The following is a 20494-nucleotide window of genomic DNA, read 5'->3' on the forward strand; positions in this document are numbered from 1 at the left end:
CTATCACTCTCGTAAAAGTAACTGTAAAAAAGATCAGGAAAAAATAAAACCAGATGAACTGGTTTTAATGTGTCTGGAATCTTAAAAAGAGGAAGGGAAAAAAAGGCAAAAACTTGTCTTGGAACGAAGAGATCAGGTTTTTTTTTGTTTCTGAATTGAGGAGAATGTAATTCCTGTGATACAGATTGCAACAAAATTATTGGAAGTTCAACTTTTAAGCACTAGGCTGGATCTCGGGACAGCTACCTTGAGTGGTGTGGCTGCAGATTTAGCTGTGTGGCTGAGGGCTATGTAGCACCTGTTTTGTGTTTTCATTTCTTTGAGAAGTATAGTTGGGAAAAGTACACCTGCCTTTGGGAGGCATATAGCTGCAATAATGATGGTATGTTCACATACATCTTGCATTTCTGTGCAGTGCAGTGAGGTAGCACTGGGCTGTGAGACTCCCCTTGAAGATGGCAAGCTGCTGTTTGTTTACTAAAGTTGCAGGATGTGTGGGGGGTACCAGCAATGAAAACTGGCCCTATAAAAAGCAAGTATTGTTACTGGAGACAAGTACGCGTTTCACGTGTTCTGAGGAGACACATTAATTTATAGATTAACAGAAAATAATAGGTAACTTTTTGTCCTGTGAGCTGAAATTCCCATATTCAAACTAAAATCTCCTACAAAATACGGTATGATTTAACAATATGGATTTTTTTTGTAATTTTTTTTTCTTTGTATCCAATCACAGTATTGCAAAAGTTATCCAGAGAGTTATAACACACTGTGGGCTGTTTAGTATAGCTCTCATTGTAAATGTTCCCCACTGAAATGAAAGCAAACATCTCTGCAGAGTGGCAGGATTTGCCTTGGAAGCTTTCTCCTAGGAAAAGCAAGCAGCTCAGGGCTATGATTAGGGAGCAGATCAGTCAGGGCTGGGGGTAAATGTCAAGAAAAGTTTGGCTGCTGATGGCCTTTCTGTGGATAGGTTTCCCTCCTACGAATATTGAAGGAAGAGACCCATTATTGCTATGAAGGAAGGAGGCAATGCATTTGAAGTTGTAGTGTTACAATGCACAATACCTGATGTTTTGGCCAATGTGTGAGAGACCAAACGGCAAGTTTGGAGAACTGAAAACATTGCAGCTTAGTCTGTGGCTTGAGAGTCAGTGCTGTAACAAACAGCTCTGGGGGATGCAGGTGAACAGTCTTACTAGTCTTTTTGGCACAGTTTTAGGTAGCTATGCTTAACTGAGCCGGATTATACCTGAGAACGTTGCCTATTTTATTTTGTTAAGTAATGGGAGTTCATTCTTCGTACTTAGGAAAGACTTGGCCAGTCTTTACACAAGATTTTCTTCTCCTTTTGTGTTTCAAGAGGTGTTGCTACTGTTTCTGTAACTCCTCACAAAGAGTGATGGGATGGATATGCTCAGCTAAGTCTTGCTTTGTTCCTTTCTGCATGGAAGAGAAATTCTATTGATTTGTACTGACTGCTAGTATGGGAATGTTTATTGACAGTTTTGAAAATGAGAATATGATCTGCCTTTATATCTAGCATCTTCTTTAGAGAAATGAAAAGTTTGACACTTGAATTTCCATTCATAAGTATGGAAAAGATTTAGGAAACTCTTCTTGTCGTGTGATGTGTGAGGCTTCCCACCTGCTGTTGTGGGTGGAAAGGCTGGAACTCACCCTAGTCTGTTAGCAACTGCGGATGTCTTGGAATGAGATGGTGCGTAAACAGCATTGTCAAACATAAGCTGTCTTCTGCTGACCTGACTTACTTATTAAAATCCCAGGCTGTGACTTCTGGTTAGCTTTTCATAACTTTTCTTTGCTGATGTTTTAGTGGCTGTATTTAAAAATTACCTGCAAGACTGCTAAATTCACCTAGTGTTTCCATTGTGACCTGGCTGTAGCTGGTGGTTTAGTCCTCAGAGAGTGCTTGGCAGTCTGTGGCAGTTGAATGTGGAGGGCTAATAATTTAGCATCTTCGACATCTGTAAATCACAATTTGTTTGTCAGTGAAGAGTTTCACATTACAATGCATGTCCAAACCTGTATGTTCTTGTTAACCTCATCATTAGATCCTTATTGCTAATTAATAGTTTCCCCTCCCTTCTTTTGGAATGAAATGAAAATCAACAATATTTGCTTAGGATAATGTATTTCAGGTCTAGCTTTTAGAGCAGAAGCTGATCAGGACCATGCAAGGCTAGTATCTTTTATCACTTTAAAAGAAATCAGATTTGGATAAATAATTTCAGCTGGAGCTTCTCAAGCCTCTGTTTCCAAACTGTAGGGCTGTCATGGACCCCAGGATCCTGAAAGTCTCGAGTTAGCAAATTTCATGAAATACAGCTTGTTGTCAATTAACAATTGAATAGACACTTTAAGAAGCACCCCTTGGCTCTTTTTTTGCCCACTCTCTTCAGTAGCAGAGTACGCAGGGACAGCAATTACTTCTGCCCATGCTGCCCCAGCCCCAGTTCTCATGAGCTCAGATGGAGTTGCAGGGCATGTAAGTGTTGGCCATGCCTAGGAGGAGAGATGGGCCCATCATGGCAACAGCTAGGCTAGGATCAAGGACCTGTGCCAGCATCCATGGGGTCCCCGTGCCACCTCCATCTGTCTGTGTTTTTTTTTAAATTATATACATTCTGGTTTTTTTGGTAGTGTGATGGAGAGCATCACTGAAGACAGTAGGCTGTGTTAGGACCTCACAAGCTGTGGGACTGCATTATTGTTTATGACAGTGCACTCTTATTATTGCATTGTACTGGGTTCTAGTATGGGAATGTGTTCTTCAGCCATCTTACTTATTTTGTCATTGAATATGAAAATTGTGATAGGAAATGAAGCAAAAAGGGCCTGCAGTGAGTGTAGAGGAGCATGGTGGCAGCCCACATGGCAGAGGCATCCAGGGATCAGGCTGGCAGAAGAGGATCTGCAGGCCCATGCTCTGCACTGGCAGTGAAAACATCTATCTCATATGCAGGGCTGCAACAAGGTTGTTCTTTGAAGAGCAGTCAAAGCCTTGCAAGGGACACTGCTCCTGTGAGGCAGCCAGGAGTTGCCAATGCTCAGCTGTGGTAAGCTGCCTGCTGGGGAGATGAAGATGGAGCTTACTTTCTGTGACACTGTTTTTGCTACTAGTTTTTTTAAAATGAGTCTTAGAGAAGGCACGTGCAGAACTGTATGCTGTGTTAGTCTATGTGATAGCTTGTGGCTGGATGTCAGTGTAATCCATTGTGTTAGCTATGCCAGAAGGAGCAGAATAGCAAGATGTATGACATACAGGAAGCGAGACAGCCTTCTCAAGGTTTCAAAAGCCACATGCCTTCAGACAGTAAATCTGTAAAGTTGTGCTGCAGCAAAGAGTACTAACAAAGCAGGAGGGTGTCCAGCACATGGCAAGATCCCAGCCATACAGAAGTTACAGAGAGATTTCTCAGAATAGGAGTCGTTGACCTCAGAGATTCTGCCACCCTGTTTATGGTAACATTACCATCAAACTGTTCTTGGCCTGTGCTTGAACATTGTCATATCCAGGCCATTTCTGTAAAAGAAAATTATCCAAAGTGCACTTACAAATGAAGGAAATGTCGTTCAACATAACTTGTGAGTACTTCTTTCATTCTTCTACAGACTGCCTTTTCAAGGTGTGTCCTATGAACCGATATTCAGCCCAGAAACAGTACTGGAAAGCCAAACAAGCCAAACAAGGAAACCATACAGAAGCAGCACTGCTGAAGAAACTTCAAGTAAGAGGCATCTGTATTTGCAATCTTATCTCAATCTGCAGGCTGTAGTGTAACAATGGAATGAAAAAGAACAATAACAAATCCCTTGTGAACCATCATGATAGGTATTATGGTATTATGCCACTGCAGCAACCTTGGAATCATAGTTTTATAGCATGGTTTGGGTTGGAAAGGACCTTTAAGATCATTTAGTTCCAACCCCCAGAGATACCTTCCTCTAGACCAGTTTGCTCAAAGCTCTATCCAGCTTGGCCTTGAACACTTCCAGATAGGGAGCATACACAAGCTCTCTGGGCAATTTGACTCAACCTTATATGCTAATTTCTTAGGTCTTCTATTTCCTGACTGGCATTTATTGCCCTCACCTCATTTTTCATCTTGCTTTAGGCTGTGGTTGAATTGAGCTGGGGGTTATGTCTTTCTGCTATCAAACTTCTGAAAGCAGTACTTGCTTATAAAGTACAAATACAAAGTTAATAGAATCAAGGGTGAACCTTGATTTAACATGTGTGATTATTTTGGAACTCCTTTCCAGGAGCTGTGCAGAGAGATGGACAAAGAGGTGCTTTGCATGCTTTAATCTGGAAATTCCTCAGAGTTGCAATTTGGACAGATTGAATGTTGCTGGCCTGATGTTTTAATTGGACACATAAGACTAAGTGAAACACAGTGTTGTCAAACACGGTGGCTACAGTTTAATGTCCAGTAGAAAGGCTGCCAGTGCTTCCTGTTAAAACAGCAGTGAGGGCACAAGATATGTGCCTAGAGCTTGTTATGTAGCAATTAGAGCAAGAAGCTGGAATGTGTTCTGTGGCTGTGTTTCACCCTTAGTCTTGCAGTATGTGACCAATTAGTGTTATTTTATTGTACATAAAGTCAGGATATTTGTATGTAATTAAGAGATGAGCAAAAAGAATGGTGACCAGGAGGAGATAGCCATAGGCCCTGCTATTTTCTCCTCTGGGATGAAATAAAGCACATGGAGTTATCTTCCTTGTTTCAAAAATTTTGAAATAGTGTGCTAGGCTGTGTTAGCATTAATTTCAGGTGTGATCCATGAATTGTGAATGAGTTTCTAGTCTAGGTAATAAAAATCTGAATTATTTCAGTTGATTATTGTTCAGAAAATCATACTCAGGAATAAACAGATGCTAATTTTTACAGTGCAGAAATGGAAGCAATTTTAATGTGCCACCAATTCTTTTTTGCAATATCTGTTCTGGAAGCTGAATCCAGATATTAAATTCAAAAATTTAAAGAAATAATCATTCTTTTGCAGCATGCAGCAGAACTGGAGCAAAAGCAGAATGAAAGCGAGAACAGAAAGCTGTTGGGTGAAATTGTGAAATACAGCAATGTCATACAGGTAAACCTATTCAAATACATCCGCCTTTTCTCAGAGCTGAAAGAGTTGTTTCATTTCAAGGTCATGGTGAAAATGAAGCTAAGCACTGTAATATGGGTTATCAATGGTCAGGTAAATGGAACTTGGTAAAGTTTACAATAACGTGCTTTTCTGTCTTGTTTGAAAACTACCAGAAGTACTTTACATCTGTGTTTAAATAATGTACCATTTTTTGTTGTTGCAGTCTGGAATCTGAATGTCAATACATATATGATGTATTATATATGATATGATATATTATATGATATATATATATATGATATGATATATGATTCATTTCAAAATCATACTTTAGAGGTGCTTTGCAGTTCTGTTTAAATCACTGAAGTCATTTGTACTTTATGACGTATTCATGAGACAGAAGTTATGTTCCTAAGTGCAGTACAACTTCCCTGGAATGGATGAAGTACCTGAAGATAATACTATTATTGACCCTTGCCCTGCCTGTGTAGTACATGCTGTGAAAATGATGATGATGGATGTAATTATCTCAATTTGATATATAGTGTTTGTTTTCCTAACCTGCAGTATACTTACTATGGTAACTCTCTTATAGTTTTATTTTGACTTTGCTTCTGTATGTTATGAAAAATCATTGCAGTGTGAAATCCTGTGCCTGCTCTTTGAGCAAGAAAATGCAAAATCTATGCTAATTTTTGTACTTGTTATTTGTTTACAGCTACTGCACATAAAAAGTAACAAGTACCTCACAGTCAATAAGCGATTACCAGCTCTGCTAGAGAAGAATGCTATGCGAGTGTCTTTGGATGCTGCAGGGAATGAGGGATCCTGGTTTTATATACAGCCATTCTGGAAACTAAGGAGTGAAGGTGACAATGTACGTGGAAATACTGAATGTGTAAGAGGAGAAGGCAGAATATTCCCAAAAGATACATGATTTCTTTGCTACGGGCAAATAAAAAAAAGAAAAATAAAAAGCATCAAATTATATGGTCAGGAACCTGAAATGTTGCCGCATTCATCCAAGCCTCTGCTTAGGGTGCATTTGGGGACCCTAATTTTGCTGCACTGGGACATTTTGCATAGACAATCTATTATATGCTGATTTATGGTAGAAGAAAAGTGTTTTTTTTTCTTTCTTTTTTTTTTTTTTTTTTTTTTTTTCCCTAAGAGCCCTTAGAGTCTATTTAAACTCAAATTCTGGACAAAATTCTGTGAAAAAGTCAGCAGAGGATGTCTCTTGAAAATACGCATGTGCCTTTAAATGTATATCCCCTCCCAACACAAGAGTGGCTTCTGTGACTGGTATTGGGTTTGATGGTCTGATGGGTATTTTCTGGGTAAATATTAGTGAGATACTGCATATTAGTAAGAGAAAGAATGCATAGGAGAATTCTTTGCTGTAGACCTGAGATCCATACCAGGAGGTCAGAACTCTGTTCTTCATTCAGTCAACTGTGGCCTAAGTGTCCACTGTGGAAAATTCAGATCCACCTCTGAGAAGGCTGCATAATAGACTTGTTTGGTTCTATTTTATGGACCTGGCTGGAAATGTTTGCCAGCTCTCCCTTGTGAAAGAGCTTTTACAGGCTTTTTTCACAGACAGGAGTGCTTCTTTTCTTGTGTATTTTCTCTCATTAACTTTGTAGTTATCCAGGAATTTATCCTGGATGCTATCCTGGATGAGAGTGGTTGTTTGCAGTTCCCTTTGGCAGCAGTTCCTGTTGTGGGGAGGGGAAGGATTGTATTCCCAACTCATGATCAGAAACCAATGAAGTCATAGTCTTTCTTTGTTATACATTCAAGAGAAAAGGAGCAAGCATGAGTAATCCTCTAGGGCATATCTTCATGGTTTTTCAGCTTGGCAAAAGAAGTATTGTGGATCAAACCTTAAGTTGATATTCCTTTCCTTCTAAAAAAGAAAAGAAGAGACTTATTGTTGCCTTCCTGGCTTAATTTCTTAGAATAACATTAGTTCAGCATTAATTTATTAATCTTAATTTCTCATGTCTGGGAAGTAAATATGTGAGATGTTTTCCAAAGTGAAGACCCAGGGTACCCAAAGCATGATCTGCAAAGCAGGTGTGAGCTGTTACACTTACAATAGAATGCTCTTAAGCCTTTAAAGTCATCCTGATTGTTGTAGAGTTCTTGATGTGATTTGACACAGTTGTGGGCACATGAGAAATGTGAAGATTGGAAGCAATTTTGCTTTTCTGAAAACTGAGTATATCACTACAGTGATTACTGTAGCAGTACATTACACAGGTGGATCTCTACAGGTCTCCTTCTTGCTGTTTCCTGTGGGTATTTGTCAGGGTCTATACTAAAAATGTAGTGTGGGAAATTGTCAGGTTTTCTAATACATTAATGGTCTTTTTTGGACCTGACTGCTGCTCATTTTCTGTCACTAGGAGTTGTTCTCTTTCTGAGTGGTGAGCTCTCCATTGTATTTTACAGAGGGAAGTCCTGAGACCCAGGCTTTTCCTCCTTCTAGGCATGAATAGATGTTGATAATTTTTTTTTGCAAAATTCCAGTGCTAAAAAGCAGTCCTTTGGTAGCTTTCTTAAAAATGGTCTGTTTCTACCTTTTCATCAGACACAAAAACTAAGCAGCTGCTATTAGGAGGAACAGGAATAGTAAGTGATGTGGAAAACCCTTATTTGCTCGCCACAAGGCGAGAGAGGCTCCACCCTTCCAGCAACTCCTTCGCTCTCAGTTGCTCACAGAGCACCTGATCCACATAAGCTGGGGCCACTTTATCCCTCCACTGAGTTATCTTTTAAAATATGTAGATTATTTGTTTTATAGTTTTCTCCTTCTGACCTCTTAGTGCATGAAATTCGGTTGATGTATCAGGTCCTTATTCTGTTTAGAAACCTCTTTCGCTTTGTTTTGTTTTGTGTGTGTGTGTGTGTTTTTCTCCATTTTCAGCTTCTGTGCTATAAAAAGGAAATTCCCTAAGAAAACATACTTCAGAAGGTCTGTACAAAATCTGTTTCTAAAATGGTATAAGCAAATGTTGACTTACTGCTTGAGTGACTGCTACTGTGTGAGATAACGCACGCAAAGGAGGTCCAAATATACCCTAAAAGAAAAGAAGGTCATTTTTAGGGGGGAAGTTATGATATAGGAAGTCATGTGTGTAAGTTTTCTGATAAGTCATTGTGGTTATTTAGTGTTGTGAAGTATTTTAAAACTAATTTTTCTGAAGAGGGTTTAGTGTAGCTTCTGAAGCAATTGGTTCGTTATGTAAGTAATGAAAAAATATTGCCAAAATTTTACAGTAATTGGCATAACTCGGCAATATTTTTTGCATCTCCTTCCATAACAGATTTGACTGATAAAGGCCAGGGCTGGCTCCAGTTATACTGAAAAACAAGATTAGCACTGATAGCAGGATTAGCTCTGCATGGATTGCATTTTTAGTTGTCTGCCATTTTTAGTTGCTTAAAAACTTGATGATGCTGGATGCTGAGGACAGTGGTTTTGAACTTGAGGAATGGCCACCCACTATGGGAAAGTTAGAATGGCGTAGGTTGGAAGAAATGTTAAAGATCATCTTTCCAAACCCCGAAAGTTCTACAAAATCATAGACCCACAGAATCATAAAATGTCCTGTGTTGGAAAGGACTGTAATGATCATCTAGTTTCAACCCCCTGCCATGGGCAGGGTCACCAATCACTAGACCAGGCTGCCCAGAGCCACATCCTCGCTGTCTTTGAAGTATAAGAATATGATTGGCAGGCATATGGGCTTATAACACAAATTTGATGAAAGCGGAGCTGCGGAGCCTTCAGTGTGCCTGGTAAGCTATTTGGACAATTAGTCCAAATTGAAATCTCTGTTGCAGTATCTTTGGAGTTATTCGCAGCTTATATAGCTTACTGTGACAGGCAGTCTTTCTGATACAGCATACCTGTACTACAGTATTTTCTCTTAATTCTTGGTTGCAGTTGTAGTTGTAGCTGTTAGGTGGACTTATTGAGTTTATATGCAATCAAATAATTGCTCTAGGAGATTTCAACACTGATCCCCCACTTACAAGACTATGTGGTGGATTTTGATTGTGGCTCTTCCCTAGTCACAGACAAACAGGGTTATATAAATTTAGAATTCTGCTGCATCCGAGACTCAAGGACCTTATAGGTTTAGTTTACATTCAAAAGCTGAATTCTCATTGGCTTCGGTATGAATTTCATCATTCTCTGGAAGCTTATTATCTAGGCCAGAAAGAATAAGAATTTTGTCAAAGGAACTGGGAATTAGATCCTCAAAAGCTATGTGTCATTTGCAGATTTAAGGATTTCATTTGTATGTTTGAGGAAAGAGTTTCTGTGATCTGTCAAACCACTTGCTGACAACTGATTTGCAGCACACTGTGGCTGGCTGTGCTCATACGTACCTAGGGAAAAGAAGACTGCTGTTAATTCTAAGTTTGCAGAGGACAAACTTGGGAATGCATTGCTTTTTCTTCTGTAATCTCTGTATTGAACGATTCTGCAGATGGAATTATAGGCCTATGGGCATGTGTACACATGAACATGTACTGCTTCCATTGCTTTGGGTGTGCAGGAGTGTTATTTGGAGCCAGAAGTGAACTTAGGTGGGAGATGTGGGCATGGACAGGGAGTAGGAGGAATTCAAAAGAGCAGAATTGCAGCTTGCCAAAAGCCACTGTATGTACGAAAACAGGATTCTCTCTTTGCTCTTTTTTTATGTATCATTGGTGGAGAATGTATAGGGAGCAAGCACTGTTAAATTACCTCTGTACCTTCCTTCCCAGCCTTTTCTGGAGGCTGGAAGCAAGGAGAAAAAGGGAGTAGAAGAACATAGGCTATCTCATTGCCTCTGTGACAGCTGATGTTGCTGGCCAGCACCAAGGGCAATTATTGATATAGACCTGGAGCAGGGTAGAAGACTGAGATGGAAACCATGACCCCATGTAATTGTTCCTTCTCAGGTTGTGTCTATAGCAGAGTAGCTGTGTACTTCTTTTTTCCTCTGGTTGCCTCCATAAAAATCACAGAATGCATTCTAAGATACCTTCCTCCTGATGCCTTTTTAATTTTCTTTTTTCTTAATGGGATGCTCAATGATGTTTTCTCTTACTGTTGTTATAGTCCAGGTGTGCTTTCAATAATTTTGAAGTCCTGATTCCACTTTGCAGGTTGCAAGCCTGATGGTTTTTTGATTAATGAATTGTCTGGTCTTAACTTCTTAAAATGGTCTGTAAGTAATGACTGTGTGAAGCATGGCATGCAGAAATGTATTGCATAAGTAAGGTACTGTAAAGGCACCTTGTCACCATTATTTGGTTCTGTCAGTGGACTTTTTCTCATTACTTGGGTCAAACAGGATTGTTACCTGTAGTCTGAGCATGATGGCACTGTCTTTTGCTACTCTTCATTTTAGCTGTGTTGATAAAAAACAACCAACCTTCTTTTTCACCCCTGCAATAAGTGGGCCAAATTCATCTGCACTGAAGTTATATAGGGCTGAATCAGGCTTCTTGTAGGAAATGTGCTGATCAATGGAGAGCATATTTTTGTTTGTATTCCTAAAAAGCATGGCTTTTACAGCTTTTCATATATCAAAATCACTTTTAGCCACTTCTTGTCTTTGTGTGTGTGTGCTTAAAATTGCTGGGAACAACATAACAAACCAGAACACCAGTGCCAATCTCTGTGTATTGATTTTTTGCCCTTCTCAGGTATGAACTGAATTCTCCATGTGCACGTTTCAAGCACTTCTTAGGTCAGAGCCAATTTCATATATTGTTGCTCCCTGTCTATATAATTAAAGAATTCCAAGGGCATGGGACTTTGCTTGCAGAGAGTCATCTAGGAATTTGTCTTGTAGAGAGAAGATCGCTTAGCTGTTGTACCAGTGCCTGTGCTGAGCATCAAATGTCATTTAGGGAGTAACAGTAAAGGGGATGGAGTGAATTCACCTCTCTTGAATTTCCAGTTGTTTATGTTCCTTCCCAGGTTGCAGTCATACAGTCTGAACAAGAGAACTCGTGAGCCTGTTTGCCAGAAGATGGCATACAGAGTGAGGAGTCACTAGGCTAAAAAGTCTTGTCACATACAAATTTTTAAGGCTTCTCTGTAATGAAAGACATCGATGGAATAGGCTGTCTTACAGCAACAGAGGGAAAAATTCTGCTGACTGATTACAGATTATTTTCTAAGCTTTCTCTGCCTTGTGACTGGCAGTAAATATGGAATAGAGAGTACTTAATGTAAATTGTAGATTTTCTGATCTGCTCCTGAAATTCATAGGTTCATCTCTTACTTCATGGACTTGAGTTTCTGCTAAACTGAGTGACATGCTTACTGAGAGTGTGAGGACTCGGTAGTGTCATGTCTTGAACCCGAGCAATTGCAGAGGCACATGAGAACAGAACTGGCCAAAAAAATATTCTATTGGTGTGTGAATTGCGTGCAAGTAAATTCACCAAGTGCTATTTCTAGAGCATGCATTTGAGTCATTTTTGAAAAATATAACATTACTTCATTTTATTGGGTAATTACATAGGTCTAAATTACATTTTCTTTATGACTTCCAGGTTGTTGTTGGAGATAAAGTTGTATTGATGCCAGTCAACGCAGGGCAGCCACTGCATGCTAGCAACATTGAACTTCTAGATAACCCTGGCTGTAAAGAGGTGAGCTCAACAGAGGAGAGGTAATTGTCAGTCTGAGATGTATTATATTGTGTTCTTTACTGATAACCATAGTGCCATAAGCTAGATACCAGTATTAAACACTGGTTCCAGCTTGGCCTCAGAAAACCAAGATGAAATGTGTTTATTCTTGGCACAATTCTTCCTGGCACTGAAAGCTTCATGAACCTTGCATGAATTTACTGAAACCCTCAATGATGTAAGAATAAGTCCTCTTTCATAAGCTATTTTGGTCTTTCGTTGTAAGCAGACAGAATACCCACTGAGACTTACCAACATCACCGTCATTCTGAACTCTAAATCACATCAGGATGCATATTACTCACATACCTGGAACTCATCTGCTACCCTAAATGTGATGTGTTTTTATAGATTAAGAAAAAAAAACAAGCAACCTTTAAGACTCCCATTATGTTTTTTTTCCCCCCAAGGTAAATGCTGTCAACTGTAACACAAGCTGGAAGATAACTTTGTTCATGAAATTCAGTAGTTATCGAGATGATGTACTGAAAGGAGTAAGTATGATATGTGTATATATATATATGTATATATATATATATGTATATACATATGTATTTTAAATTTGAATACTTGTGCCTTATTTGATTGTAGAGAAATATTAAATGGTGGAAAAAAAGAAAAAAAACAGGACTTTATGGACTCATCAGGGGTCCCTCCCTGCTGCCCTACACCAGCTAGGGTAATTTTTTTGGTGTTGTTATTTCACTAAGTGAAATTGTCTGGATTGCACTAGTTTCCAGCCTCTTCCCTCTACCACAGAAGACCGAGGATCCTGGAGAAAAATTGAAGCCTAGAATGGAGAGTGCTTTATACAAAATTGCTGTGATGTTTCAGTTTAGGCTAAGGTACCGAGTTCTAACAAGCCAGGGAAGGGAGCAAAGCATGGAAGATAACAGTAGTTGTTATGAGACAGCTGAGGTATCAAGCATTGGTGAGAGACAGAAAGAAGCAAAAATGATGGAAGAAATACAGAAGGGACATTGGTTTTGGTTGCAGAGAAGAAGGGATAAGACTATTATATCAGAGAACAGAAAAATAACAGTAGTTTTATAGGTAGCAAAAGAGATTGAGGAGTACTTGTAAATACATTTCCTGTATTGGAAAGGAGGATTGAGGTGAGGGACAAGGCAAAGCAAGAAGTTCCTGTTGTATTTATTGAGAAGTTGAGACTGTGGAGTCAGGTGGATTTGAGAGAACCTGGATGTATGGGACCAAGAAATGAAGGTTCAGAAGTGAGAGACAGAGTTGTGGCAGGAAAGCCTAAGGAAAGACTGGAGTTAGGGAATGACTCACATAGAAAGTCACCTTTGGATTAACTATTCATTGCAGTGCTCTGAATGAAATTTTATTTTCACAAAAGGAGATGGATGTCATGCAGGAGGGAATTATTGCATTTTATACACAATTTCCAGATGCATTACAAAGATTGTGTATTCTGAACTTAGTACCTGCTCCAGCACCTGGCAGCTAATAAATATTTTCTTTGCATCATCTGTGATGACATTACTAGAAGCTAGAACGCATACTGAGTCTAGCAACTTTGCCTTCCACTAAATAATGTTTCTCTTCCGTTTTACTTTAGGGAGATGTTGTTAGGTTGTTTCATGCAGAGCAAGAGAAGTTTCTGACCTGTGACGAGTATGAGAAGAAACAGCATATTTTCCTTCGTACTACACTGCGTCAGTCAGCCACCTCTGCAACAAGTTCTAAGGCACTGTGGGAGATAGAGGTATTTTTTCCCTTTTCATATATGTTTTAGTACCTGAAGGCCAGGGTGCAGTAAAAATACCACAGTTTGAATCATTCATTGCCTCTTGATATCCTCATATACTTCCTCATAACTGTTATTATTTTATGAAGGAGTTTGTGTAGGATGAACAGTGATGTTCAATGCCATTATAATAATGTAACTCCCGTGTCCGAAAGTCCTTAGATGTTGAACCAAGTTTGTGCTTTTAACACAAAGTGCTCCTTACTTGGAAAGTAATATGAGGCATATTTTCTGTCACCTGGTGGAAAAAAAAATATGTAACTAGTGATTATGTAATGTAGACTTAGTGTGAACACAGAACATATCTGTGTGTTAAACTGTTGGTAATGGTGTAGTTTACATGCTTTTATTTGGAATGCATTGTAAGAATTGTCAGTGATCTAAGTATGATTTTGAAAAGCACTATTAAAAATGTGTATTTCTTACAGGTTGTCCATCATGATCCTTGCCGGGGAGGGGCAGGACAGTGGAACAGTTTGTTTAGATTTAAGCACTTGGCAACTGGAAACTACTTAGCTGCAGAGGTAAGAATGTCAATTAAACGTGAGCTTGTGTTCTGCCTAACCAATTATAAAATGTGTCCTGCTAATTCAGAACCACTGTAGGTAGGTAGGTCTGTGAGAAGATCCTACACCAGGCCTGGATGGGGAAAACAGAATGTACGCTGCTGTGTCGCACTGTATGGCTGTAAATTTTCTGAGCTACAGTACATTGGTAGATGAGTTCAAGAAAACATGTGACCTTAATTTTCACTGTGCTGTTGAATTTTGAATCTGCTAGTTAGTCATTGTGGTGCCAAGGAAAACATAGTATCATAGAATGCATGGGTTGGAGTTGACCACAATTCTGTGAGAGCAACCATCCAGCCAATTCGTTATCCAGTGAGCGGTCCTTCTATCAAATCCATTTTTCTCTAATTTGGTGATCAGGATGTCATGCAGGGCAGTGTCAAATGCTTTGCACAAGTCCAGGCAGATTACATTAGTTGCTCTTCCTTTATCCACTGACTGCTGTAGCTTCATCATAAAAGGCCACCATGTTTGTCAGGCTTTCCCTTAGTGAAGCCATGTTGGTTACCACCAATCAGCTCATCTTTATTTTCCGTGTGCCTTAGTAAACCCTTCAGGAGGATCTGCTCCATGATCTTCCCAGGCACAGAGATGCCTGGCCTGTAGATCCCTGAATCTTATTTTCCCTTTTTGAAAATTGGGGTTATGTTTCCCCGTTTTTCAATCAGTGGGAACTTCACCAGACTGCCATGACTTTTCAAATATGATGGATAGCAACTTGGCAACTTCATCCACCGGTTCCCTCATAACCCATGGATGCATCTTGTGGGGTCCCATAGATTTGTGTACCTTCAGTTTCTTTAGAACATCTTGAACATGATCTTCACCTACAGCAGGCAGATCTACCTTCTCCAAGTTCTCACCATCACTTTCTGCAACGTGGGCATTGTGGCTAGAGCCGTTGCTGGTGAAGACTAAGGCAAAAAAGTCATTGAGCACTTCAGCTTTCTCCTCATCCCTTGTGACCAGATCTTCAGTTTCCTTCCAGAGAGTGCCCACATCTTTCCTGACCTTCTTTAGATCACTGATATACCTGTAGGATTTCTTCTTGTTCCCATTGATGTCCTGGGTAGATTTAATTCTGTCTGGGTTGTACCTTTCATAACCTGATCCCTTGGCTGCTCAGACAACTTGTTTTTAATCCTCCCAGGTTCCTGCTTCCACTCCCTATAGCATTTATTTTTGAGCTAAACCAAGTTTAAGAGCTAATTGTTGATCCATGGAGGCCTCCTGGCATTCTTGCCTGCCTTTTTCTCAGGATACACTGCTTCTGGACTTGGAGGAAATGGTCCTTAAATACTGACTAGCTTTATTTGGCCCCCCTTCCCTCCAGGGTTTTCTCTCTGTAGATATGTAACAGTAATGTTACAAGTCTGCCATATTTGTATTTTAAATCCTTGGATTTGCTTACCTTTCTGCTCTTGTTTATCACTGATTCTTGTGCTGTGATTAGTCAAGTGTTCTTTTCTGGCTCAGACATATAGTGATAAAACTTTTTATACTGAAATGGAATGAATGTAACAATTGAGCTTGATCGGAGAAGTTTATGTGCAGACATTAGAATAGATGCATGAGACTGCTCTAATTCTGCAATTGTCATTCATTTTCTTCTTGCAGGCTTTAGAAAATGTTTCTATAATACTGATGTGTCGATCTCTTCATGGCCCAAAGTGTCTTTATATTCTCTAGAAACTTGTCATGTGTTGGTGTAATGGCTTCTGATGTCATGCTTGTGCGTTGTGATTATAGCAGGTTTCTGAGGTTGCACAGTTGTCTTTTGACTAAAAATTGGAATAAAAATAGGTTAGAAGAAATATTTACCCCTTTGGGGTGGAATAGGAAGTCCAGGAAGAAGAAAAAGAAAATCTTACATTTTGTCTGATTATTATTTGGTGTATAATGTAAAGGCAAAATAGTGCTGTGACTTCACAAAAGAGCAGCTTGATATCTTTTAGGACACATAATTGTCCTTAAAAATAGTATGGGTCTCTTGACAAGCTGGGGGAGAGGAAATGGTACAAACTTTATGAAATAGGAGAGCCTTGGATTCTTCCCTGGTTGCAAGAAGTTGTGAACTTTTAAAATTATATCTAATCCATATTAGATCTGATCTGTGTTCTAGTTACATCTAGTTATATCAACTATCAATAGTTACATCTAGTTATATCTAGTTATATCTGTGTTCTAGTTATATCTAGATATATAGATATCTGTGTGTCTAGTTATATCACTGATTTAGTTAAGTTTGTGTAGGATTGCCTTTTTGACTTAATCTTGCAAGCACAAGTGTGAAAATTTGCAAGAGCCAGTTGTAATCACTGAGAACCCCTGAAAGAAGTCTTTCCCTAGCTGGACTGAGTTAGATTTGCACCAGTGCAACTTCTGTGTGTAGACAAGTCTTCTATATTCTCACTGTCCTGATTTCACTTTTTACTTTTGTCTGATTTCAGAGTAAGAGCAAACAACCACATTCATACTTTTAAGTATTTCAAATTATTTCAAAATCAGTATCAAAACATAAGCAATTGCATTATTTTTCATGCAAGACTGAATGTAATTTGGATCTTTTCATTGGCTAGGGTAGTAACTCAAAGTGCAATTTAAAAATCTGATAATGGTGAAATCTCTGTGTGAATGAGTGAGGAGCATCATCTCTTTAAAGGCAGTGGGCCAGCATTCCTTTACTAATATTCTCTGCACTGCTGCCTCCACGCTGCAGCAACATTTCTGGCTTGTCTGAAGCCAGCTCGCTTTATTGTGTATTTAATACTGACTAATTTTCAAATGGCAACCAGTACGCTCAGTTCCATTTTTTTTTTTAGAGAGGAACAGATACTTCTGCTAGAAAGGCTTTATTCAGACTAGCTAGACTGATGGAATCAGCTTTTTTCTCCACTGTGCCCTCTCAGCACTGAAGCTTGCTGAGTGACAGATGAGCTTCCTTATCCTGTACTTCACCAGCTCAGAGATTTTTCAGGAGAAAAATCTCCAGGTGAAGAGGAGTCACACTTCACTGAATGCAGAACCTGAGCTTGTGACCCTTCTACCTTTGGAAGGGAAATCCCCATCAAGACGACTTGTAATGTTGAGAGTGAGATCTGGAAAAGCACTTGGGCTGAACAGAAATGATATGCTATGATTGGAGAGGCGCATTAGCTACTGTATCTATGAAGTGTGAAATACCCACTAGTGGAGATATTAAAGGTAATGCTGTAATAAAAACCTGGGAACTGTATTTTACACAGTTCATGTATCAAGCTCAACACAGCAGCCAGACATCCATGTCAAAGAATTATGAACAGGGAAGCAGAAACCAAATGTTTATAAGTTAACTTCAAATCAGTGGGGCAAAGCTTAGCAAACTCTTATCTTTACTATTGCAGCACAGGAAGATTACTCATAGTGTGAATTGTCAATACGTTGCTGTGACTTGATTTTGATTAAACTGCCATGATTAAGGTATCTGGAGTGGAATAAGTACAAATAAGTAAATGAAATTCATGAAACTTTTAAGTATTTTGTAGTTGGCTAATGATACAATTTATGTTACAGTCTGAGCAATTGTAAATCAGGATTTATCATTTTTTACAACCATAATTTCCTTACTTCATTTTTATGTAAATTAAGGTGATGTTTAGCACTGAGAATTTTGCAGGGGAATTTTGAATAGGTGAAATCTCACACGATGAGCAAAAGTGTCCTTCACCAGAATATTCCCTTTTTCTCCTCTGCAGTTAGGTTTCTATGATGTAGTAGTGCTGTGCCTTCTCTTCTCTCAGGTGTCTCATGCCAACTGGATCAGCCTTATTTGTGGCTAAGTGGGTCTGACCTACGTAGCAGAAGGATGTCACTGCAGCTTATTAAGTCCAGCAGGTGATCTGGGGGTTCGCGCCACTTACTGCAAACAATTCAGAATTTTTCAATTGATAAACTTACAGAATGTGTCAGTGCTACAGTAAGTAGTTTAAAAAAATAAAATTGAGGCAGTACTGTTATTCAGTGAACAAAACATGCACGTGAGCATATCTGATTCTTATAAACTTGAAAGAAATAGGGATGTGTAAGTCCTACATTACAGGTTATGAAGAATCACAGTGACCCAGCTTTAGGTACCTTTGAAAAACGAAGGGTTCTCTGATACCCGAATTCTGATTCAGTTTCAGTTGTATTCTTTGCTTTCATCCCCTTTTCACATGATATTACTTAAGCCGATTTTCATCAGTATGCTTTGAAGTTTCATAAGACCTATTAATACCATAGATCACACTACTCTGACTGAAGCTGAGTCATCCTGAAGGACTCTTGCTAAAAAGGAGACTCAGTGGTAGGCATTTGCTAATTGCCCATTGCTGCCCTGTCATTCCCTGTGGGTATGCTCTGAGACATGACATGCAGGTATGCTCTGAGCCCGTTACTTAAGACACGAGACGACTATGCTGAAGAAACTGTTTCATGTTTTGTGGTAAGATTGGGACAACTGGAATCTGGTGGTAGTTCTCTTCCAGGTCAGACATTTGGAAATCTGAAGCCACTGGATCAGTCATTCCAAAAACGCTGAAATCAGTAAAAGGTGGAACCAAGTATTCAGCTGAGAAATTCTCCTCTACTTGTTCTTTGGAGACAGTGGGAGTTCTGCTTTTAATGTCAAAAGCACTTGATTTTGTTGAGTATTGAGACAGATCTGTAGCAAGAGATTTAGACACTAAGCTACCAGCTAAGATCCAGGCTGCTGAGTTTTATTTTCATCTTCACAAAGTCAGCAGTCTCCCAAAAAAAGTTCTGCAAAAGATTCTTTTTTTCAGCCTTGACTGCAGCAAAATGTCCCAACTTATTTTAAAGTTTTGTATTTTTATAGAGAATCCATACTTGTAGGTGAAAATGGGATGTTTCAAAATAACAAAGACTTTTTCCAGCATTTTTAAAGTCTCTTTAGCGCATGTACCATGTGCAGAATACACCCACATCTGTCCCTGTGTATGTGTGAAAGAGCTGCTATTTGCTTGAACAGCCTCTCAAGTGCTGTGGATTGAGACCACATAGCTGTGCCATTCTCATCATGTCACCTATCCTATTCAATATTCTGGACTTTTCAAAGCCTCTTTGAACTGAGTGTCAACTTGCTGATTGTATTCAGAATATGCACCTTTAATGTTGTTCTCCATGTGCATAACAGCTCCCAGTTCTGTGATTTCTGAACTGGATAAGCTATAGCGTAACTGGTAACACTAGTTACTGTTGCTGTATGAAGATGCTAAACAGAAATGTGTGTGCCCATGTGTACATGTATGCACACAACACAATGCAGGGTAAATATCATTTCATGTTCAACTTCTCTGGTTAGATGGGTACTGCTAAATAGTCATGAGATATATGTGCAAGCATCAAATCACATGCTTATCTTAGATATTCTGGTAGACAGCAGATAAACCAGAGTACATTTCCTGTGGAACATTGTGAACGTGTACATAGTCATTGACAGTCCAGAATTTGAAAGGAAAATTCGTTATAATTCTGTTTTATTTAGCTGAGTAGGCTAAGATTGGAGCTATTAGGTACCCTGGCAAGATAAGGGAGTGAACTTGGAGAGGTAATTGTCTTTAACACTGAATTAACTATACTAAATGAATTAAGATAATGCAGATAAAATGGCAACCTTAATATTTACCTTCTTTTGTTCTTAGAATTGTTGTTGCAAACAAGTGATCAAATTACCGTGCCTTTCAAGAAATTGCGTAGAGTACTGGTGTTTGGAGTGTGTTGCTACTGAGCTGTTTTACCTAATTCTTTGTAAAGGATAATAAATGCCCTGAAACTCTTCTAGACAAGGGAGTGAAAAGGCTGAACTGGCCAGTGTAATAGATTGAAGCAGTAAGCTCAGAGGTAGTGGCAGAACCAGGCATACTTTTTCTGACTTGTACTGTAGTTCATTTACTAAAACAGACTGTTGCTCATGCAAAAACTCTCATTCAGGAAAGTTCTTATGACTAGCTTTGGCTTTAAATTCAGCTGAATGTAAGCATCTATGTGCTCAGAGGTCAAGGGTCTTTCAGAGCTGATGTGACAGGTTTGGCCTTCCTCTCGCAATTTTCCATTGTGCAGCCATTTCCAGGACTTCTTTAACCACCGTAGGACTGAAGCCTCAGAAATAGCCACTTTTGTGTGCGAATATGTTTTGTAACCGCTTGTATAGGATAATGGTGCTGGCAAGGTCTTTGGCACATATCCTGCTGATAGTCAAGTCATCAGGGGAAGGATCAGGGGGAGGGCCAACAAGACTGACATCCTGGTGGGGATCTGTTATAGACTGCCTAACCAGGATGAAGAG

At 39.3% G+C, this 20494-nt stretch overlaps 1 protein-coding gene across 4 annotated transcripts in view; it reads left to right on the forward strand.

Annotated features, from left to right (window-relative positions):
• The window catches only part of ITPR2 (inositol 1,4,5-trisphosphate receptor type 2), a 272614-nt gene that overhangs the window by 42623 nt on the left and 209497 nt on the right, over positions 1-20494 (forward strand). For all 4 annotated transcript variants that reach the window (XM_052690593.1, XM_052690590.1, XM_052690591.1 and 1 more), the window contains exons 3-9: positions 3637-3752; positions 5032-5118; positions 5837-5995; positions 11692-11790; positions 12240-12323; positions 13412-13558; positions 14029-14124. In XM_052690593.1, the coding sequence (XP_052546553.1) occupies positions 3660-3752; positions 5032-5118; positions 5837-5995; positions 11692-11790; positions 12240-12323; positions 13412-13558; positions 14029-14124 (765 nt within the window). In that variant the 5' untranslated portion in view covers positions 3637-3659. The remainder of the gene's footprint in view (positions 1-3636; positions 3753-5031; positions 5119-5836; positions 5996-11691; positions 11791-12239; positions 12324-13411; positions 13559-14028; positions 14125-20494) is intronic.

This window comes from Tympanuchus pallidicinctus, unplaced genomic scaffold (genome assembly GCF_026119805.1).
Source record: "Tympanuchus pallidicinctus isolate F22 unplaced genomic scaffold, pur_lepc_1.0 scaffold27, whole genome shotgun sequence".
Classification (NCBI taxonomy): domain Eukaryota; kingdom Metazoa; phylum Chordata; class Aves; order Galliformes; family Phasianidae; genus Tympanuchus; species Tympanuchus pallidicinctus.